The sequence below is a fragment of the Gobio gobio genome (genome assembly GCF_949357685.1).
Source record: "Gobio gobio genome assembly, chromosome: 22".
In the NCBI taxonomy this organism is placed as follows: domain Eukaryota; kingdom Metazoa; phylum Chordata; class Actinopteri; order Cypriniformes; family Gobionidae; genus Gobio; species Gobio gobio.
This window is the reverse complement of record NC_137118.1, coordinates 27,277,819-27,294,275: the sequence shown is the minus strand read 5'-3', so window position 1 is coordinate 27,294,275 and position 16,457 is coordinate 27,277,819. Positions and strand designations below refer to the sequence as shown.

At 41.0% G+C, this 16,457-nt stretch overlaps 1 protein-coding gene across 8 annotated transcripts in view; it reads right to left on the bottom strand.

Moving 5' to 3' along the window:
• psd3l (pleckstrin and Sec7 domain containing 3, like) overlaps positions 1-16,457 on the bottom strand; it is a 151,272-nt gene that overhangs the window by 94,585 nt on the left and 40,230 nt on the right. Inside the window, exon 1 of one of the 8 annotated variants that reach the window (XM_079805356.1) lies at positions 15,423-15,689. The exons of 3 other annotated variants lie outside the window; for them this stretch is intronic. In XM_079805356.1, coding sequence (XP_079661482.1) covers positions 15,423-15,490 — 68 coding nt within the window. In that variant the 5' untranslated portion in view covers positions 15,491-15,689. 4 more of the 8 variants (XM_079805359.1, XM_079805360.1, XM_079805361.1 and 1 more) reach the window with 4 other exon arrangements.

The following is a 16,457-nucleotide window of genomic DNA, read 5'->3' as shown; positions in this document are numbered from 1 at the left end:
TACAGATGTGAAAACAAACAGAATGTCTCAGATCCTCATATTTTACCAGGGTAGTTTACACCCTTGGTATCAGTGTAATATCTCGTTTCACACACAACGCCTCAGCAATTGCAACTAGCATTAGTGCACAAGTGCATGATGTGCTTAAAGTACACTGGTATGTTCCTATTCACGACTTGTTGAACTACAACAGCATTTCACGAAGACATAAGAGAGTGTATGTTGCTTAAATCAGTTTATAAAAAAATACTGATTTGAGCAACAGAACGCAATGCATACAAAACGCAAAAGTTCGCAAAGTTCTGTAAATGATTACTACGTTTTCATTAAAATGACAAAAACGCACAGAAAGGAAAAAAAGACAGAAAGGAAACAAGAAAGGGAAGGGTAAACTCATCCTGTAAATATGAAATATACAAGCCATTTATTACAACAACAAAAAAACGAACAATTGTGTCTGAAATTATTAAAGAAAGAATCCAATGTAAGACATAAAGACATACTAATAAGGTATAGTTTGAAGTACCCTGGAGTGTAGAGTATGTGTGCGTGTGTGAGTATGTGTGTTCACGTTTTTCTATCCCAGTGGGGGCTTCAATTTAGGTCCCCACGGTGGCACAAGTCTCCATGAGGAAACAAGCTTATAAATCATACAGAATGAGTGTTTTTGAAAATCGAAAAATGCAGAAAGTCTTGTGCGATGGGTAAGTTTAGGGGTAGAGTGTAAGGGGATAGAATATACAGTTTGTACAGTAAAAAAAACATTAGGCTACGTGTGTGTGTGTGTGTGTGTGTGTGTGTGTGTGTGTGTGTGTGTGTGTGTGTGTGTGTGTGTGTGTGTGTGTGTGTGTGTGTGTGTGTGTGTGTGTGTGTGTGTGTGTGTGTGTGTGTGTGTGTGTGTGAGAGAGAGATATGTGTGAGAGTGAGAGTGTGTGAGTGTCTGTATACAATTCACTGTGCCATGGACAGACACAATAAGATAGCAGTGATGATACTTCAAGTATCCATAAACCTTTGACATCAGAAAATCATGTGTGTTTGTTTGTTTTTTATGAAAAGAGTAGTGAAAATGACATGAGTTCATTACTGCGTTGTGGAATTTACTAAAAAGAGAAAAATTACAACATTTCACCCCAACGTTTACCCTGCAAGCGACGCGACGCGTCCAGTCACAATAGAACGCAACGCTGCCATTATATAAATGACCGAAGTTGTTTGTATGAAAAGCGCATAGGCGTTTCGCTATTCGCAACATTATCGATTATAACAAGCGCGTTGCGTTCTGATGCATCGCGTCGCGCGCGTGCGTGCTGTTATCAAACTTTCAATAGTGTCTTTGTTTACCTGAAGATTTCACGTACACGTCCAGAGCGCAAACCTCCAACCCTCACACAGCGCTTTCATTAACATCCCGACAGAGACGCGAGCTCAAACGCGCCGTCAAAGTTCAAACATTGCCGGTTAAAATACGAAAATAAAGCGCTGTTTAAAGTTCGGCGCATACTAGTGTCTGTCTTCTCATCCCTCGCGCATTTCCCACAAACCCTTGCTGCTCCCAGCCAGACCTCAGCGCACAGAGGAGGGAGAAGAAAAGCGGGAACATCCTCTTCAAAACTCTTCAAACAACTGAAAGAATACTGACGAAGAACAGATGGATGTGTTCCTATACTACAGCTAAGGAGTATGCCAATGTGTGTGCAGTACGCATGAGCAGATGGTGCTTTAAACATAGCAGATATGGCATTACATACTAAGTTGATTTCTTTTTGTGTCAGTTATTAATCTAGATAAATAAATACATTTGCATTTTTTTTCTTCTTCCTTTTGTGCCCAAGTAGCTATCTTACTACAGAGATCATGTGCTAACCAGTATGAAATACTAACTTTTTTTTTTTTTAAGTAAATTTAGCCATTGTTTGGGATGAAAGAATTGACTTCATTCTGGCATGTGAGAACCACAACTAGAACATTACATTCATTTTAAAAGCACTATTAAAACTGAAAGTGACCACACCTCTCATTCGAGACTGAAAACAGAAGGAAAGCTTCTCTGACAGTGTTTAGCTTAACTCAAGAACTATGTGAAAAACAGATATTAATTTCAAACTATAAAGAATTATTATGAACTCTAAAAAAGGAAGAGATATAGGCTGAATCAGAAATCGCCCCTATACCCTTAAATAGGGCACTATTTGAGGGGACAGCCATTTGTAGTGGTGTCTGAAACCATAGTGGACGTTATTGAGTGCACTCATTCAATCCTACATTGCACCGCAATAACGAGTGTACAGCCGATACACTCAACGGCTGACCGAATTCACTCGCTCGTTTTCATTCACTCCTTCAAGTGAACTGTATTAGTGGACTCAAGTAGGGATTTCGGATTCAGCCATAGAGAGTGCTCTGTGCTGAGACACGTGATGCATGATGGGAAACAGTGGTGTATCTCTCATGGCCCGAGCCAGTGACCACACCATTTTGGGTTTTTCTGAGGCTTGAAGGGAGTGTCTGGCCTGCTGTGCTTCCGCAGCACACACACCTTCTTACCAATGTTCCCTCTAATTTCTTTTCTCGTTGAGCAAAACTTTTCTCTATTGGGCGGACATTTTGATCACCTGAGCAAAAACATTCTTTACCTGTACAGTGTATGTAAACGCACATAAAAAAAGTGGTTTCATCATGCAGTTATAACTTTTAACTTTAATGTGCCATTTCTATTTTATTTAACCATTGATGTAACTTAGTGATATATTAAATAAAAAAATAAATAAAAAACAGTTAATTCAGAAGTCACTAAATTTACTTTAGTGACTTTTTACCCATTAGGGATGTGAGGGTGAGAAAATTTCCCCTCACCGTCACATTACAGCGCTTGTGCACTGAGCGGCTGTGAACGAATGCAGTCGTGCACAGTTTACTTTCGGTTTGCCAATTCGGGGGCGGTTGCTTGAATTATGAGTTCATTAGCCTATTATTCTTAATGAAAAACACAACAACAAAACAGTACAATGACAAACTCCCTTAAATAGGCGCTTTTACATTTAGCTTTGAAACCAAATCTTCCGTGATCTTGTCATTCAGCTCCTCACTCTTGTGATGAATGAGATCTGACTCCTGCTGCTGATGTGCTGCCACTCTCGTTTGGCTCACGCTGCACGTTCAGTTTTTAATTGTAGTTAAAGCTATGGTCTACGATTTCAAAGATTGTTCATTATTAATAATCTCGTTTAGATGCTGGTTATGGTTCTACAGTACAATCCTAACAATATGAAGAGAAAAAACAATGAAAAAAATCCATTCACTCTATTGGGTGTACACCCGCAGAGAAATTGACCAATGTAAGCTGTCCGGCCGGACAGCTTACATTGGTTAACTGCTCTCATCCAATCCCTGCTCCACTCGCGTTTCCCCCCGACCGCACCCCACCCCGCCCCCTCCTGCGACATGAAATTTTGCTGGCAAGTAGGCAGCGTCAACTCAGCAATGGAGAAAAACCAACAAACAGACAGCGGCAAGCGGCCCCTGCTCGCCCCAACAGTCAAGGTTGGAATAAAGAGAAAGTCAATTGAGGAAAGAGCAGATATTTAAAATAAATGTGAAGAACGCCGGACTCAAAGCCGAATCAATATAGGGTCCACCGTTGGAGGAAGCTTCAGAGAAACCTTTGGACTTAAAACCGACGCTGATTATTTGTTGAGCAGGTAAACATTTATTTATACTTTTATGGTGTGGTGTATTACATAAATAGCTTTTTATCAGCATGACAACATGATCATGCTGCCGGTCGGCATTGGAATGTTAGCCGTTTAGCATCGCCTATCATGGGTCAAAGTAATTATATTTCTTGAAGTGCTTGACTATTTCAATAGGCCTAACGTTAGCGGTTTTCTGTTCGAGCCGATAGAACATTGCATGTGTTGCTAATCTTGCGTGGGCGTGAACTCAAACGTGTGCCTTTGAGCTATCAACATCTCTGTTCCAATGTTTACTCCTGCTTGACTGAGTGACGTTGTTCAGGTCGTTTCCCGGTGGGAGGGATCAGGTAGCACAGAGGGGAGGGGTGTGCGTGTGGAGGGGCGGGATGAGTTTTTTTTAAATTCAGGCTTTCTCGACTGATTTTCAACATCGTAGACTACAGCTTTAATCTGTTCTCTAACTGAACAAAATGATTTTTACTACTATAATATATCAAAACTGGGACGTAACAGACCTGTGTGTTTTGTATCACTAGGTCAGTGTCCATTCTCGAAGCATATAAGCCCTGCCCACGTGAGGCGTGCCGTTTCTCAAGATTCCTGCCTTTATTGGAGAAAAGAATATGTTCAGCCCCTTCCCTCTGAAGCTTTGAATATTCGATGTTGATTACTACAGAAGCGTCGAAGCTCAAAAAATGGTATTCGGACCATCCCTAGTGCAGGTATGACATCACTTTGTAGGCCAACCGGCAGGAACACTAAGGGCCCTATTTTAACGATCTGAAACGCAAGTGTCAAAGCGCGAAGCGCAAGTAACATTGTGGGCGGGTCTCGGCGCTGTTGCTATTTTCCCGGCGGGATAAATGACTCTTGCGCCCGGCGCAAATCTAAAATGGGTTGGTCTGAAGTAGCTTCATTATTCATAGGTGTGGTTTGGGCGTAACGTGAATAAACCAATCCGAGCGTCATCCAACATTCCCTTTAAAAGCAGGTGCGCAAGTTTCATTATGGATTGCTATTATTATGGCGTATTTACCAGGCGCACGCCAGGAGCGGTTCACAGCCGAGGAGACTGATGTGCTTGTAAGAGCAGTGAAAGACAGAGAAGTGAAGTTGTAATGTTGTACATTATGGTAAAGGTGATTTCACAGTCTTTTTTTTTCAGTCTTTCAGTTTTTCAGTCGATTTTTTTTACTGGTTCTTGACGGACAAACCAATTTGTCAGATGTCCTTATATACATATATGTCTTGCCACTATTGGGCAAACAGGTCTTATCCTTAATTATTACAATTAGCCTGAATCATTTGTAAGCTAGATTTATGCCTATTTTTTCACATCTTCGTGGCACACCACAATGATTTCCGTCATCTCATGTGTTAATATTTTTTTAGTGTAACAATTTATGATTTGCAAAAATAACTGTTGCATCTGTGTAGATTACATGAGCAAAGTGTATGCGCGTTGTGCACGCTATACATTATGGTCAAGCATGCGCCCTTAAAATAGCATAATGAACAACGCGCAACGCGCCACTGACTTTAGACTAGGTTTTTTCTGGTCAGTGGCGCAATTGTTTAATGGAACAGCAAAATAGCACCAGGGATTGTTTGCGCCGGAACACGCCTCCTTTTTTGCGCTGAACCGCCCAGGTAGCGCAAGTTCATTCACTAGTTTAGCGACGTGCTTCTGTGGAGGGAAAAGCGCGCTTTGCGCGGGTGCAAAATAGGAATGACACATGCGTCGGTGTACAAAGTCAATTGCGCTGGGTGCAAGATAGGGCCCTAAGTCTAAATGCAGTCGCCAGAAGTAAAAAGCAAAAGGTAGGCTATAAACGATCTACACCACGGTCCCGCGATTTCAACATCACCATCACTAAGCTTCCGACAACACTTCCAGTTTTTATCTAAAAACATTTCCCCAGAAAGTTTGAGTTAGAATAGTTTTTAAGAGCACAATTATAAGCATAATGAGTCTGTAAAATGAGGACTGAGTTTACCTGTTTGTCGTGATGATGTTTAATCTCCCTGACTGCCTCTCTAGTCCCATTTAGCCACTTGTTAGCAACCGCCTTTTTCAAGACACATAACAGCTTCAAAAAATCACGAGTGGGGTATTACTGATGTATTTTATGTCTTAGAAGAAAACGTGAAATTGTCTTGAGCTTGTGTTAACCCCAAACCTTATTTCAGCCATTTAACCAAAACCCCATTAAAAAAAAACACTAACTTCGGGACGATGGAACCGAAAGTGCTAAAATGCTAACTCACTTTCGCATTTTGGCCTACAAAGTGATGTCACACCTGCACCACTCTATAGCTGGGTGCGACTCCAAGGTTCCGCCTTCTGTGGTTTATTTCTTCTGTTCAGTCCATTGAGCTCAGACACGAGGAAAAACATGAACACACTGCAGCTGCTTTATAATAGAAAATGAAGTTGTCATTTGAATTGAAAGCTACACTGACACTGTGTTATGTTTAATTCACAATGAGCATGTTTACATGCACACCAGTACACTGATAACTCACAAGAAACAGCTTAATGAAATAACCAGTTGTCCTGGTTTACATGCAAACCAATAACCCGACAACGCAAGTAAACCGCGTTTACAAGACTTTATTAATAAATCAGGTTATTTCCCGGTAGTGACATATCTGACTCTGAGTATTTCAGTTGTTATGTTGGTTGTGATGTTATATAAAGCATTAAAAACTGAAGAAGAGTAATGCAGCATGTCAGCAGGAAACGTCCAGCTCATATATTTTCCTCTCATGCAGTGACAGATGCAGCATTTTGACTGTACCACTTCTACTTCTGCTGCACGAGATGAGAGCACTTTTATAATTTTTGGGGTCAAGAAAGTCTCTGAGTTTGCGATACATTTCCTCCTCCCTTACTGCAAAACGCTCGCTCTGTCTGGAGGCACTTAAAGGCACAATATGTCATTTTTCGCCGCTAGAGGTCGCTTATTCAAAACAAAGGTTTAGCTTGACGACGCCTTGATTTCCTGGAATCATGGGAGTTATTGTCTTCACCTCTACAGCCGGTGGAAAAGAATCCGATGGGACTTGGGCAGAAATCATATTCATGGAGGAGTTAATGTATTAAAGGTTTATTAATGTTACTGTAGCATGACGCAGATTGGGGATGAAAGCCGTTGGAGCGGAACGAAGCCACTGCAGCGATTGCTAATGAGAGACAAGTGCGACACGACTTGTGAGCAGCGAAGATTTTATTATGCAATTTATCATATTAGATACATTTTAGTGTGTTGAAAGTTTTTATAATGCTACCCTGTTCATTCGCTCGGTGGCTACTATTAGACATTTGTTGCACATTGTAGTAGGCTAGAATGATATTAGGCATGGTAAAACATGGTACTCATGGTAAATCAAGAAAACGAGATTTAAACAATAAGACTAACTGTGTTTAGCTACATAACGATTCGTTTTCTGTCTATAAATGTATCCAAACAGTTGCTCAACTGTCTAATATAACACATAATATATTAAAATGTCTTTGGTGTTTCCATGGTTTCTACAAAATAAAGGGTTAACGCGGGTATGATGTCAGGAAATCATCAAGTTTGTAGATGAATCAATTACAAACTTGATGGTGAATTTTCATTTCATGCCAATTTTAAGCATCCTGAAAGTTTTCGGTTTTAATCTTTCGGAATTCAATTTTTAATGGATTGATTCAATTTTCAATTGAAGAATCAGTTGAATTCATAAAACTGTACCAATTTAATAATTCACTAAAATTGATGCATTTCACTGGCATTGGCAGACATGAGGGGGAGTGTTTGAAAAACCCCAAACCTGTAATTACTGCAATCAACCAATCAGAATCAAGAATTTCAAGAATCATACTTTGATTCTTTTTAAAGTTATTTCATGTTTCAGAATATATCTTTAGAGGACTATTTCTTGCACAGAGCTCTGCAAATATCACAGCAGGATCTATATTGTGGGAATATGAAATTATTTACTCTGCCATGATACTACTCAAGCAGGAAGTCAGTCTTCCACAACAGACAACTGAAATAAAAGGCCACAGAGTTCATTCAATTACAGAAGACTCAAAAAAAGACGACTGCACAAAAGAGAGACAGAGCTAGAAGAGAGCGCAGAACAAATACTGAAGATCACCTGCACAAACAGCCCCAGGGTAAGGGAAAGGACACGCCAATGAAGACATTAACCACATCACCATCCTGAGCCAATGACAGTTGGAGAGGAGAGGCACTGACCTGAGAACAGACTATTGTCCAAAAGATAGTGAGGAAAAATGGCTGTACCCTTGTTGACAAGGGCTACAGAAAGTCTTCTGCAATAGCAACAGACCAGAGGACTGAAGTCTGAAAGCGCCTCCCTCCATCTATACTACAGAATGGTGCCGGAGCCAAACAGCACTGAGCAAAGTTAGTTTTTCTTCATTCCCTCGCACTGAAAGTATGAAGTGAAAGCCTGCATGTGTCACCCTCCCACCCTTTCCAAACATTCTCCAACTTCCATATTACTGCTCCCACATTTCAACAGCTCTTAGATTGACCTCAGATTCTCTCCAGGCGTCTACGGAATGCCGAAATAACAGCAGACGACGTCGCACTAACTGATACAGCCTGTTCTTCCAACAGATTACCACAAGAACGGTTCCCAGAGTTTTTGCAGCAGAAGTCCCTGTAAAAGCACATGAGCAGTATGTATTTATTTCTGTGTGTGTGTGTGTGTGTGTGTGTGTGTGTGTGTGTGTGTGTGTGTGTGTGTGTGTGTGTGTGTGTGTGTGTGTGTGTGTGTGTGTGTGTGTGTGTGTGTGTGTGTGTGTGTGTGTGTGTGTGTGTGTGTGTGTGTGTGTGTGTGTGTGTGTGTGTGTTGCTGACCTCCATAAGGATCTGGGCAGATATCGAAGGATGTTTGTGATGCTTTATCATGAGATGAGGTGCTGGCTGTAAAACGCTCAGCCTTGAGCAGAAGGGCAGGTCGGTGAAATATGAGGCTGATGAGCAACGACTTAGACTCGCTAGAGTCAGCCAACACACACACACACACACAGCATCTCTCCTCCGGTCAGATCTCACCCGGGTCAGTAGATTAGCAGGGTGTGTGTGCTGATTAATTCAATCCCAACAGCACAGATCAGCCATCAGCCTGATAAATAGAAAAAACACTTTGCCATTTGATACTTTTAGGATTCCCTTCTTGCGCATGTCTCTAGATCTCATTCATGTGCTGGGATGATATGGATTTGAAGTTATTAGAGTGGTTGCTAACATGACACAACGTGCAAGACAAAAAATATTTAGATATTGTGGCCACAAATTAGGAATTAGTTCCCATAACTTGTTCCAGAAACATTTTTGTTATGCTGGTTGAAAGTCTCTTCAAATCGTGATAGCAATCACGGAGTTAAGTGGTCAAAATGTATTTATAAGTAGGGTACATTTACATTTACATTTACATTTATGCATTTGGCAGACGCTTTTATCCAAAGCGACTTACATTGCATTCAAGGTACACAATTTACATTTTGTCAATTCTTGCTTTCCCTGGGAATCGAACCCATATCCTTGGCGTTGCTAGCGCCATGCTCTACTGTCTGAGCTATAGGAAAGCCCTATAGGGTACAACAGGGCTAAAGGCGCCGTGGGGGGAAAAAGCCTTTTTTTTATTTTCCTCTCCACTAGATGGCACAAAAACTTGCTGCAGCACTTTCCAAAACATCTGCTTTTCAAGACGCACATGGAAATTTGTCTGATTTTCGACACGATCACAGGCAGCAAAGCAAAGTTAATTCTGAATCTGCGCTAATTTGATCAAATATTTGATGTGGGTTTTTTTTTTAATTTTGGGTTACACTTTATTTTAAATTGTCTTTGTTACACTGTAATTATACATTTAAGTACTGACCGAGTAGTATTAAGTAACTACCAGTGGTGGCTGGTCAATAGAGGGCGCTGGGGGGCCGCCCCAATCAAAATTCCAGAAATATACATGTATACAAAAATGATATAAAAGTGAAATAAAAATAAAATAGTTTACTCATACGATGTGCTGGCTGTAAGTAAGAGCCTCAGCATTTAATAAAAACTGGCTTTGATGGGTTAACTATTTTATATGCTCTTCAATATGATTCATGCTATTTCATGGGGGAGGGACGCCGGACAAATGGATGTCTATCTGAGTCTAAAAATCTACGGGCAGCATGTGACCTGAAGCTGGTCTCTAATTGGTTTCTTAAAGATCTTCCTCCGGACGCAGGTCCCTGGCGAATCAGAATTGGATGCGTGTTATTTTATCCAATCTGATTGGTTCTCGTCACCTGTCATTCAACTTTCCACTCTTGGCCTCTAAAGCGAAAGTGCGCGGGCGACTCCGCCAAAACCTTGTTATGGATGATCAGTTTCGTAGAGATGGCAGCAGTTAAACCAAATTCTTTCACAAGCCGTTTGTTGGAAGAAAAAAAAAAGGATCCCGAACCGGACCAACGCGATTTACAAATGCAACAGAAGGCCAGTGACAGGACGCAGCTGCACTCGGAGCTTCATGAGCTTGTTTTGAGAAACGTAAGTTAGGTGGCTGGCTGGATGTGTTGTTAGCAATGCCCTTTATTGCTTTCCCTGTCTTTTATTTCTAAGTGTCGGTACTGAAGTTTTGTGGACAACAACGGGGGTAAGAGACCTCAAATATTTACCTGAACAATGCAAACGTCATGACACTACTGAGATGACTGACTTTAATCAGAGAGTCATTGAGAAATTTGCTGGCCAGAAAGAAAGGAGAGCAAAATGTATGTTCAAGTACTATAAGTAGTCAACATGCTAGTCTGTTGTTGCTGTTTTATTTTGTTTTTCCTTTCCTCACTAACTTATATGTGGGAAATTAATGTGTAAAAATATAAAAGTGAAGACATTGTTTTCTATTTAATGCTTGAATTTAGTCAACATGCATCTTGATATGCATTTTAATATTAACATATTTTAATGACAGTATATTTATTAAACAAAAATGAATAATTTTATTTATCAAAATAAACAGAAAATAGTACCAAGAAACATTAAAAACACATTATTTTAGCTAAAGTATTTATATCAATACTGTGTGCCTTTTGCCCCATGCAGATGAGCCTTTAATCCCATGGGTGGGATAAAAGACCCCCCTCGCCACCTCATACATTTATAAGATTTTTGAACAAAATTAACCACTTTTATGATTTATGTTCGCACAAAATCAGTTGCTCCATCAATGTTCAATACAAATATATATATATATATATATATATATATATATATATATATATATATATATATATATATATATATATATATATATATATATATATATATATATATATATATATATATATATATATATATATATAATGCAATCATACACTATGGGAGAGGTGTGACTTTAGCCCTGTTGTACCCTATATAAATCGTCTGTGGTAGGCGTAGGACCATAAAATGTTTGTCCAATCATACGATGTCCGACCTGCCTGTCAGCATATGAATTTCCATACCTCTGCGCACCTGCTCACACAGACATCACACGTCATCAGCGTGTTTCATGCTATGCAGAGTTAGACAGACGTCAGTCACCGAGCACCGCAACCGAAACAGCAGCCACCTTTTACAGTTCCTCCTGAACCAAAACAACGAGCTTATGCTGCGTTCACGCCATAACTACTATAATTTGGAAGAGATGGAAACCCATGACGTTATACTCGGAGCAGTTTGGGACTCGAATTTATGCGTGTCAATGGCGTGTCAATTATTATTGTAATGTTATGTGCTTTGAGACAGAAAGTAGTTTAACGCCGTCTCTCTTTAACACTTTTTTTTGCTCCCTGCTCTTCGCGTTCATGTATTTTGGAGGAGGCGTGGCTTTTGAGACGCTCTGAAGGGATCTCATACTTTCAAAGCTAGCTTGCTATTGCTAGCCTATCCGAAAATTACCTACCCTATCTTTAGTCTCATCAACTCATCAAGAAACTACAGCACCTGAATGTCACCCCCCTCCTCATCCACTGGATAAACAACTTTCTCAGCAACAGGCCACAGACAGTGAAAATAGGGACAACAACATCATCAACTATCATCACCAACACTGGAGCCCCCCAGGGTTGCGTACTTAGTCCCTTCCTGTACACACTTTACACAAATGACTGCCGGAGTTCATTACCCAACACCACTTCCTACAAATATGCAGATGACACAGCCATAGTAGGTTTACTTACAGATAACAGCTCCATCACAACACACCACCAGTCCATCACATATTTTGCACAGTGGTGCTCTGATAACTACCTCCACCTCAACACTGACAAGACAAAAGAACTGGTCATCTATGCATCAAAATCACTACCTGGACTCACTCACATCACCATCCATGGCCAACCAGTTGAACAGGTCAGCACTTTCAAATACCTTGGTCTCACCATTGACAATAAGCTTAACTTCAATGAACATGTCACCATCACACAGAAACGAGCACAACAGAGACTGTATGTGATATGCAAACTAAGATCACTGCATGTCGCCCCCCATCTCCTCTTGCTACTCTACAAAAGCATCATTCAACCTCTGCTACTCTACTGCTCCCCATGTTTTTTCACCATATTAAGTGTCACCAGCAAAAATAAACTCATTAAATTCTCACACTTAGCATCGAAGATAATACAGTTTCCCATCCCCAGCCTCACTGATGCAAATGACACAGCTACCACACGTCTAGCCCGCACCATAGTAAGCAGCCCTGACCATCCACTGAACCAGTACTTTACTCTACTCCCATCTGGCCGCAGATACAGAGTCCTAGACTGGAAAAAGGCCCACTTTAAGAAAAGTTTTGTACCATCAGCCATCACTGCTCTAAACAAACTTCGGTGACAATCATACATCCCTCTTTTGTGAAAAAGTTATATGTTATATGTAAATGTTATATGTTAATACTATATGTCAAACGTTACATGTTATATGTTGCTGCTGTATTTTTGGAAATAAGATGATGTGTGAAAAAGAATATCCCTATGGGACAATAAAGACTCTATCTATCTAGTCTCGCATACTTCAGACTGACGGCAGAAGGTCTGGACTCTATCGCAGCTTTCATTGGTCAAGAACCACCCAAGAGGACGTTTGACTGACATGTCACAGTTAGTTTTTTGCCGCATCATGTTTAGGGGCATGAAAATATAAAGTCAATGTCCCTGCAATAAAAGACCAGCGAGCATCTATAAATTATCCATTCAAGAACGTTGTGCAAGTTCACTGCAACAATGGAGCCGTGAACTTCACATACTTTTGAAAATCCAGCCTTTAGTTGATCCTGAAGTGCTTGTTGTCACAGTTATAAACACAACGGCGTCTTTCTTCCACGAGGGATTTTTGGCAACATTGCATTTGTTTCCAGGCAGGCCGTTAAAGAACGCAACACACACGTCTCGCGGACATCCTGTAGAATTCAACCAGATGATGACTTCGAAACTCCTGAAGTGTTTCCAGATAAGTGTGCCATATGCATCAGACAATCAGCCAACGGTCCGTGGGCGTGACGTCTGAGGCTGAGACTACCCTACCTTTAACTTGTTCCATCGTTTTAGGCAAAACATGACCACAATGCACTAATTTGTTCCCTACTTTTAATTCATTTAACAGTGGACAAGTTCATACAGGTACTCCACGACAATTTTACAGAATTCAAATTTCCGCTTAGATTAAAATTGAAGTATATTTGTATATAATTGTTTTAATTTTTGGCAGATTTTCAACTTGCAGAAACAGACTGATAATGATGATTAGTAAGTAATGCTTGTAGTGAAGTGATCATACCCTTGACAAAACGGACCACAAATGGTCAAAGGAGACACATTGGGCCTATTTACAATTGACCACTTCAGAAGTTTTCTCTGATCAGATCTATTCAATTTATTACAACTATTCCATTGTCGCTTAGCCACATAAATGTGTCTCATAAATGAATTTGATCTTCAATTCCTGTGCTATATTCAAATTCAACAGAGTTGGCATCACCGAAAGTTAAATATATGTGCAGCATTTTATTTACCATCAGCTAATTTTATAGTCGAAGACTGCAATAAGAGAGAGCAGCATCAGCACTGGTGAAAGAATTTAGAATTTACTCAAATACATTTCGGAGGCCATTTGCACAGTTATCCGATCAGACAAATGCATGAAGTGGCCAGGTGTAAATAGGCCCACTGAGACACATTACCCCATTTCACTCTGTTCCAGCCTATACATAATGATAAAAAAAACTCACAGGCATGTGAGAATTGAGAAAATCAAGCCACAGGCTGTGAGAGGAGACATGAAGGGTCGTTAACTGAAACGGGTCTGTGTGCGGGACAGTGGGCAGACAGACGCCTGGCACCCGTCCGCCGGTGCTGACTCACACCTCCAGCACTGGCACAAACCCAGAGTGCTGCTGAGAGCCACTTCCTCTAGAGCAGCTGAGAGCCCACGACGCCCTGTCACATGACATCAGCACCTGCCACACACACTGTTTACCTCCATGGTGTGTGACCATGTGGAAGTAAAGGGTGGCACCTTACAGAGCAGAAGTGCTGATCACTGCTTTAATCAGCCTTACTGAGAACAACACTTATGTTCTGAGGACAAGCGCTGATGAATATAAATAGCACAATGATTTAGAAACGGCCCCATTCCACAAACACACCATTACTTACTCAAGAGTAAATAATCACTTGCATTGACTGCATTTGTGCATTTAAAGATCTCACTGAAATACTGCAGACTATATAAAGTCCTAATGGAAATCTAGACAGGCTGTCGCAGACTACATTATGTTAATGATGAATGAAGTTGCTTGTGCTACTAAAATCATTATAAAACGTTTATCAAGACAAGCTTTGAATGTTGGTTTGACAAAGCCTTTAGTTTAGAACAAACCCTTTAAGGTGCGATAACATTTATTGTTGTCCTGCAAATTTTTCACACTGGTAAAATCCAGTCATTTTCAATAGAAATCTGCATGATTGAAAATTTTGCGACAGATTTAGCAACGGATTCAAGTTGGCGACACAAATTTGTCATGTTGACCAACAGGAAAGTGACTTCTGTGTGAGCTGTGCTTCATACATCGCTACACCACTGACAATAGACAATGGACCTTTTTTGATGTGAACGTGATTGTGGGGAAATCTGTGGCCTTCACATGAAATTCCAAATTGCGTAGATTACTATTGAAATGACTGGATTTCACTTGCCAAACCTTTACCCTAATACGAGCAATTTTTGCTTCAAAGTGTGTTTTTAGTCTCAATTAAATGACCTGCATTTGCACTCAAGACTCACTCAAGAAGTTATACAGCAATAAATTAACAGCGGATATAGGTAATAGGATATAAGTTCCATGACTCAGCAGTCAATGAGTAATGATATTACAATACAAGCAACTTTACATAGATTATTAAATATCAGCAGTGTTTACAGTTATTATCATTCATGATGTGCTTCAGGATCAGCCCACTGGAGTTAAGCGGGAGGGGAGAATCACACAAAGACAGAAAGCTTCAACCTTTCAGCTGTAGAGGACATTGACAGCGGACAGATGCGAGAGCTGCTGCTGAGACGTCACTGCAGTCACACACACTCACACACACACGCGCACGCTGGGAGCTGCTGCACGCGTGAATCACCACTGCGTTTAAGAAGCATGTCATGCAAGTCGAAGGTCAAGACTTACTGGATGGACACACTCTCGGCGTCGGACAGGCCTGGCTGGGAAAAGCAGCCTGACACTACGGAGCCCATGACAGTCGGCTGGCGGTGCGTGTGGACAAACTCCTGATGTGTCCTACCGTCCGGCCAGATGCTCGGCTCTGACCTACATGGAGACGGCGCGTGCGGTTTCCTGCGGGCTGCTAGGACACGGCGGTCTGTTTGTGCTTATTCATTACTGTAGCGAGACTCATCACTACAGCCGCTACGCTCAACTCCGGCGTCTTACTCCATCTGCGGGCCGGCCGGGCAGACGGATGGATAGAAGGGGGGCTGGGCCAAACACATGCGTGTGTGTGTGTGTGAATGGAGCAATAGAGCGATGTGCTTTATTTACATCCATCATGCTCTAGGGCACAAGGCTGCAGCCTACGGTTTGATGCTGCGCCGGAGCTATAAATAACAGCAGGGTTGATGGGTCTGATGATGAGGAAATGTAGCGTGAATTCTAACGAGTGTGCGGGTGAGGATGCATGTTTACTGATCACTATTGTTATGCTGTGGTACAGTGTGTTTCGCTTGCTGCATGTTGGTCTCAAAGGTGCTTTACAAATTATATTATATCCATATATAAGCACTGATTCATCCAATTATACACGAGAGGTTGAATGAATGCAATAAACAGCAGGTTTAATTAAGTGCATAAGCTGCATTCACTCGTCCATAAAACACATGAGCTCCTTCCATTCTGTGCAGTTTAAACTCTGATCAGTATCTGGTCTTCTGAGTGTTTAATATTGTTAAGTGTACACACACAGTTTGGTTATGTACAGGAATTACAACCACATTGAGCAAAACATTCATTCCAAATCCCCAAAAACTGAATTCACTTCAGATTCACATAATGTGAACAGAACCAAACTGAAAATAGCTTCTAATGCAGTGACGTCACTATCTTTGGGAAATTATCTTCTTTAAAATCACGTCTTGACTCACTCATTCTGACACCAGAGAAAACTCACCATCATTTCCCATCAGCCCTGTAGTCTCAGGGTGGTGA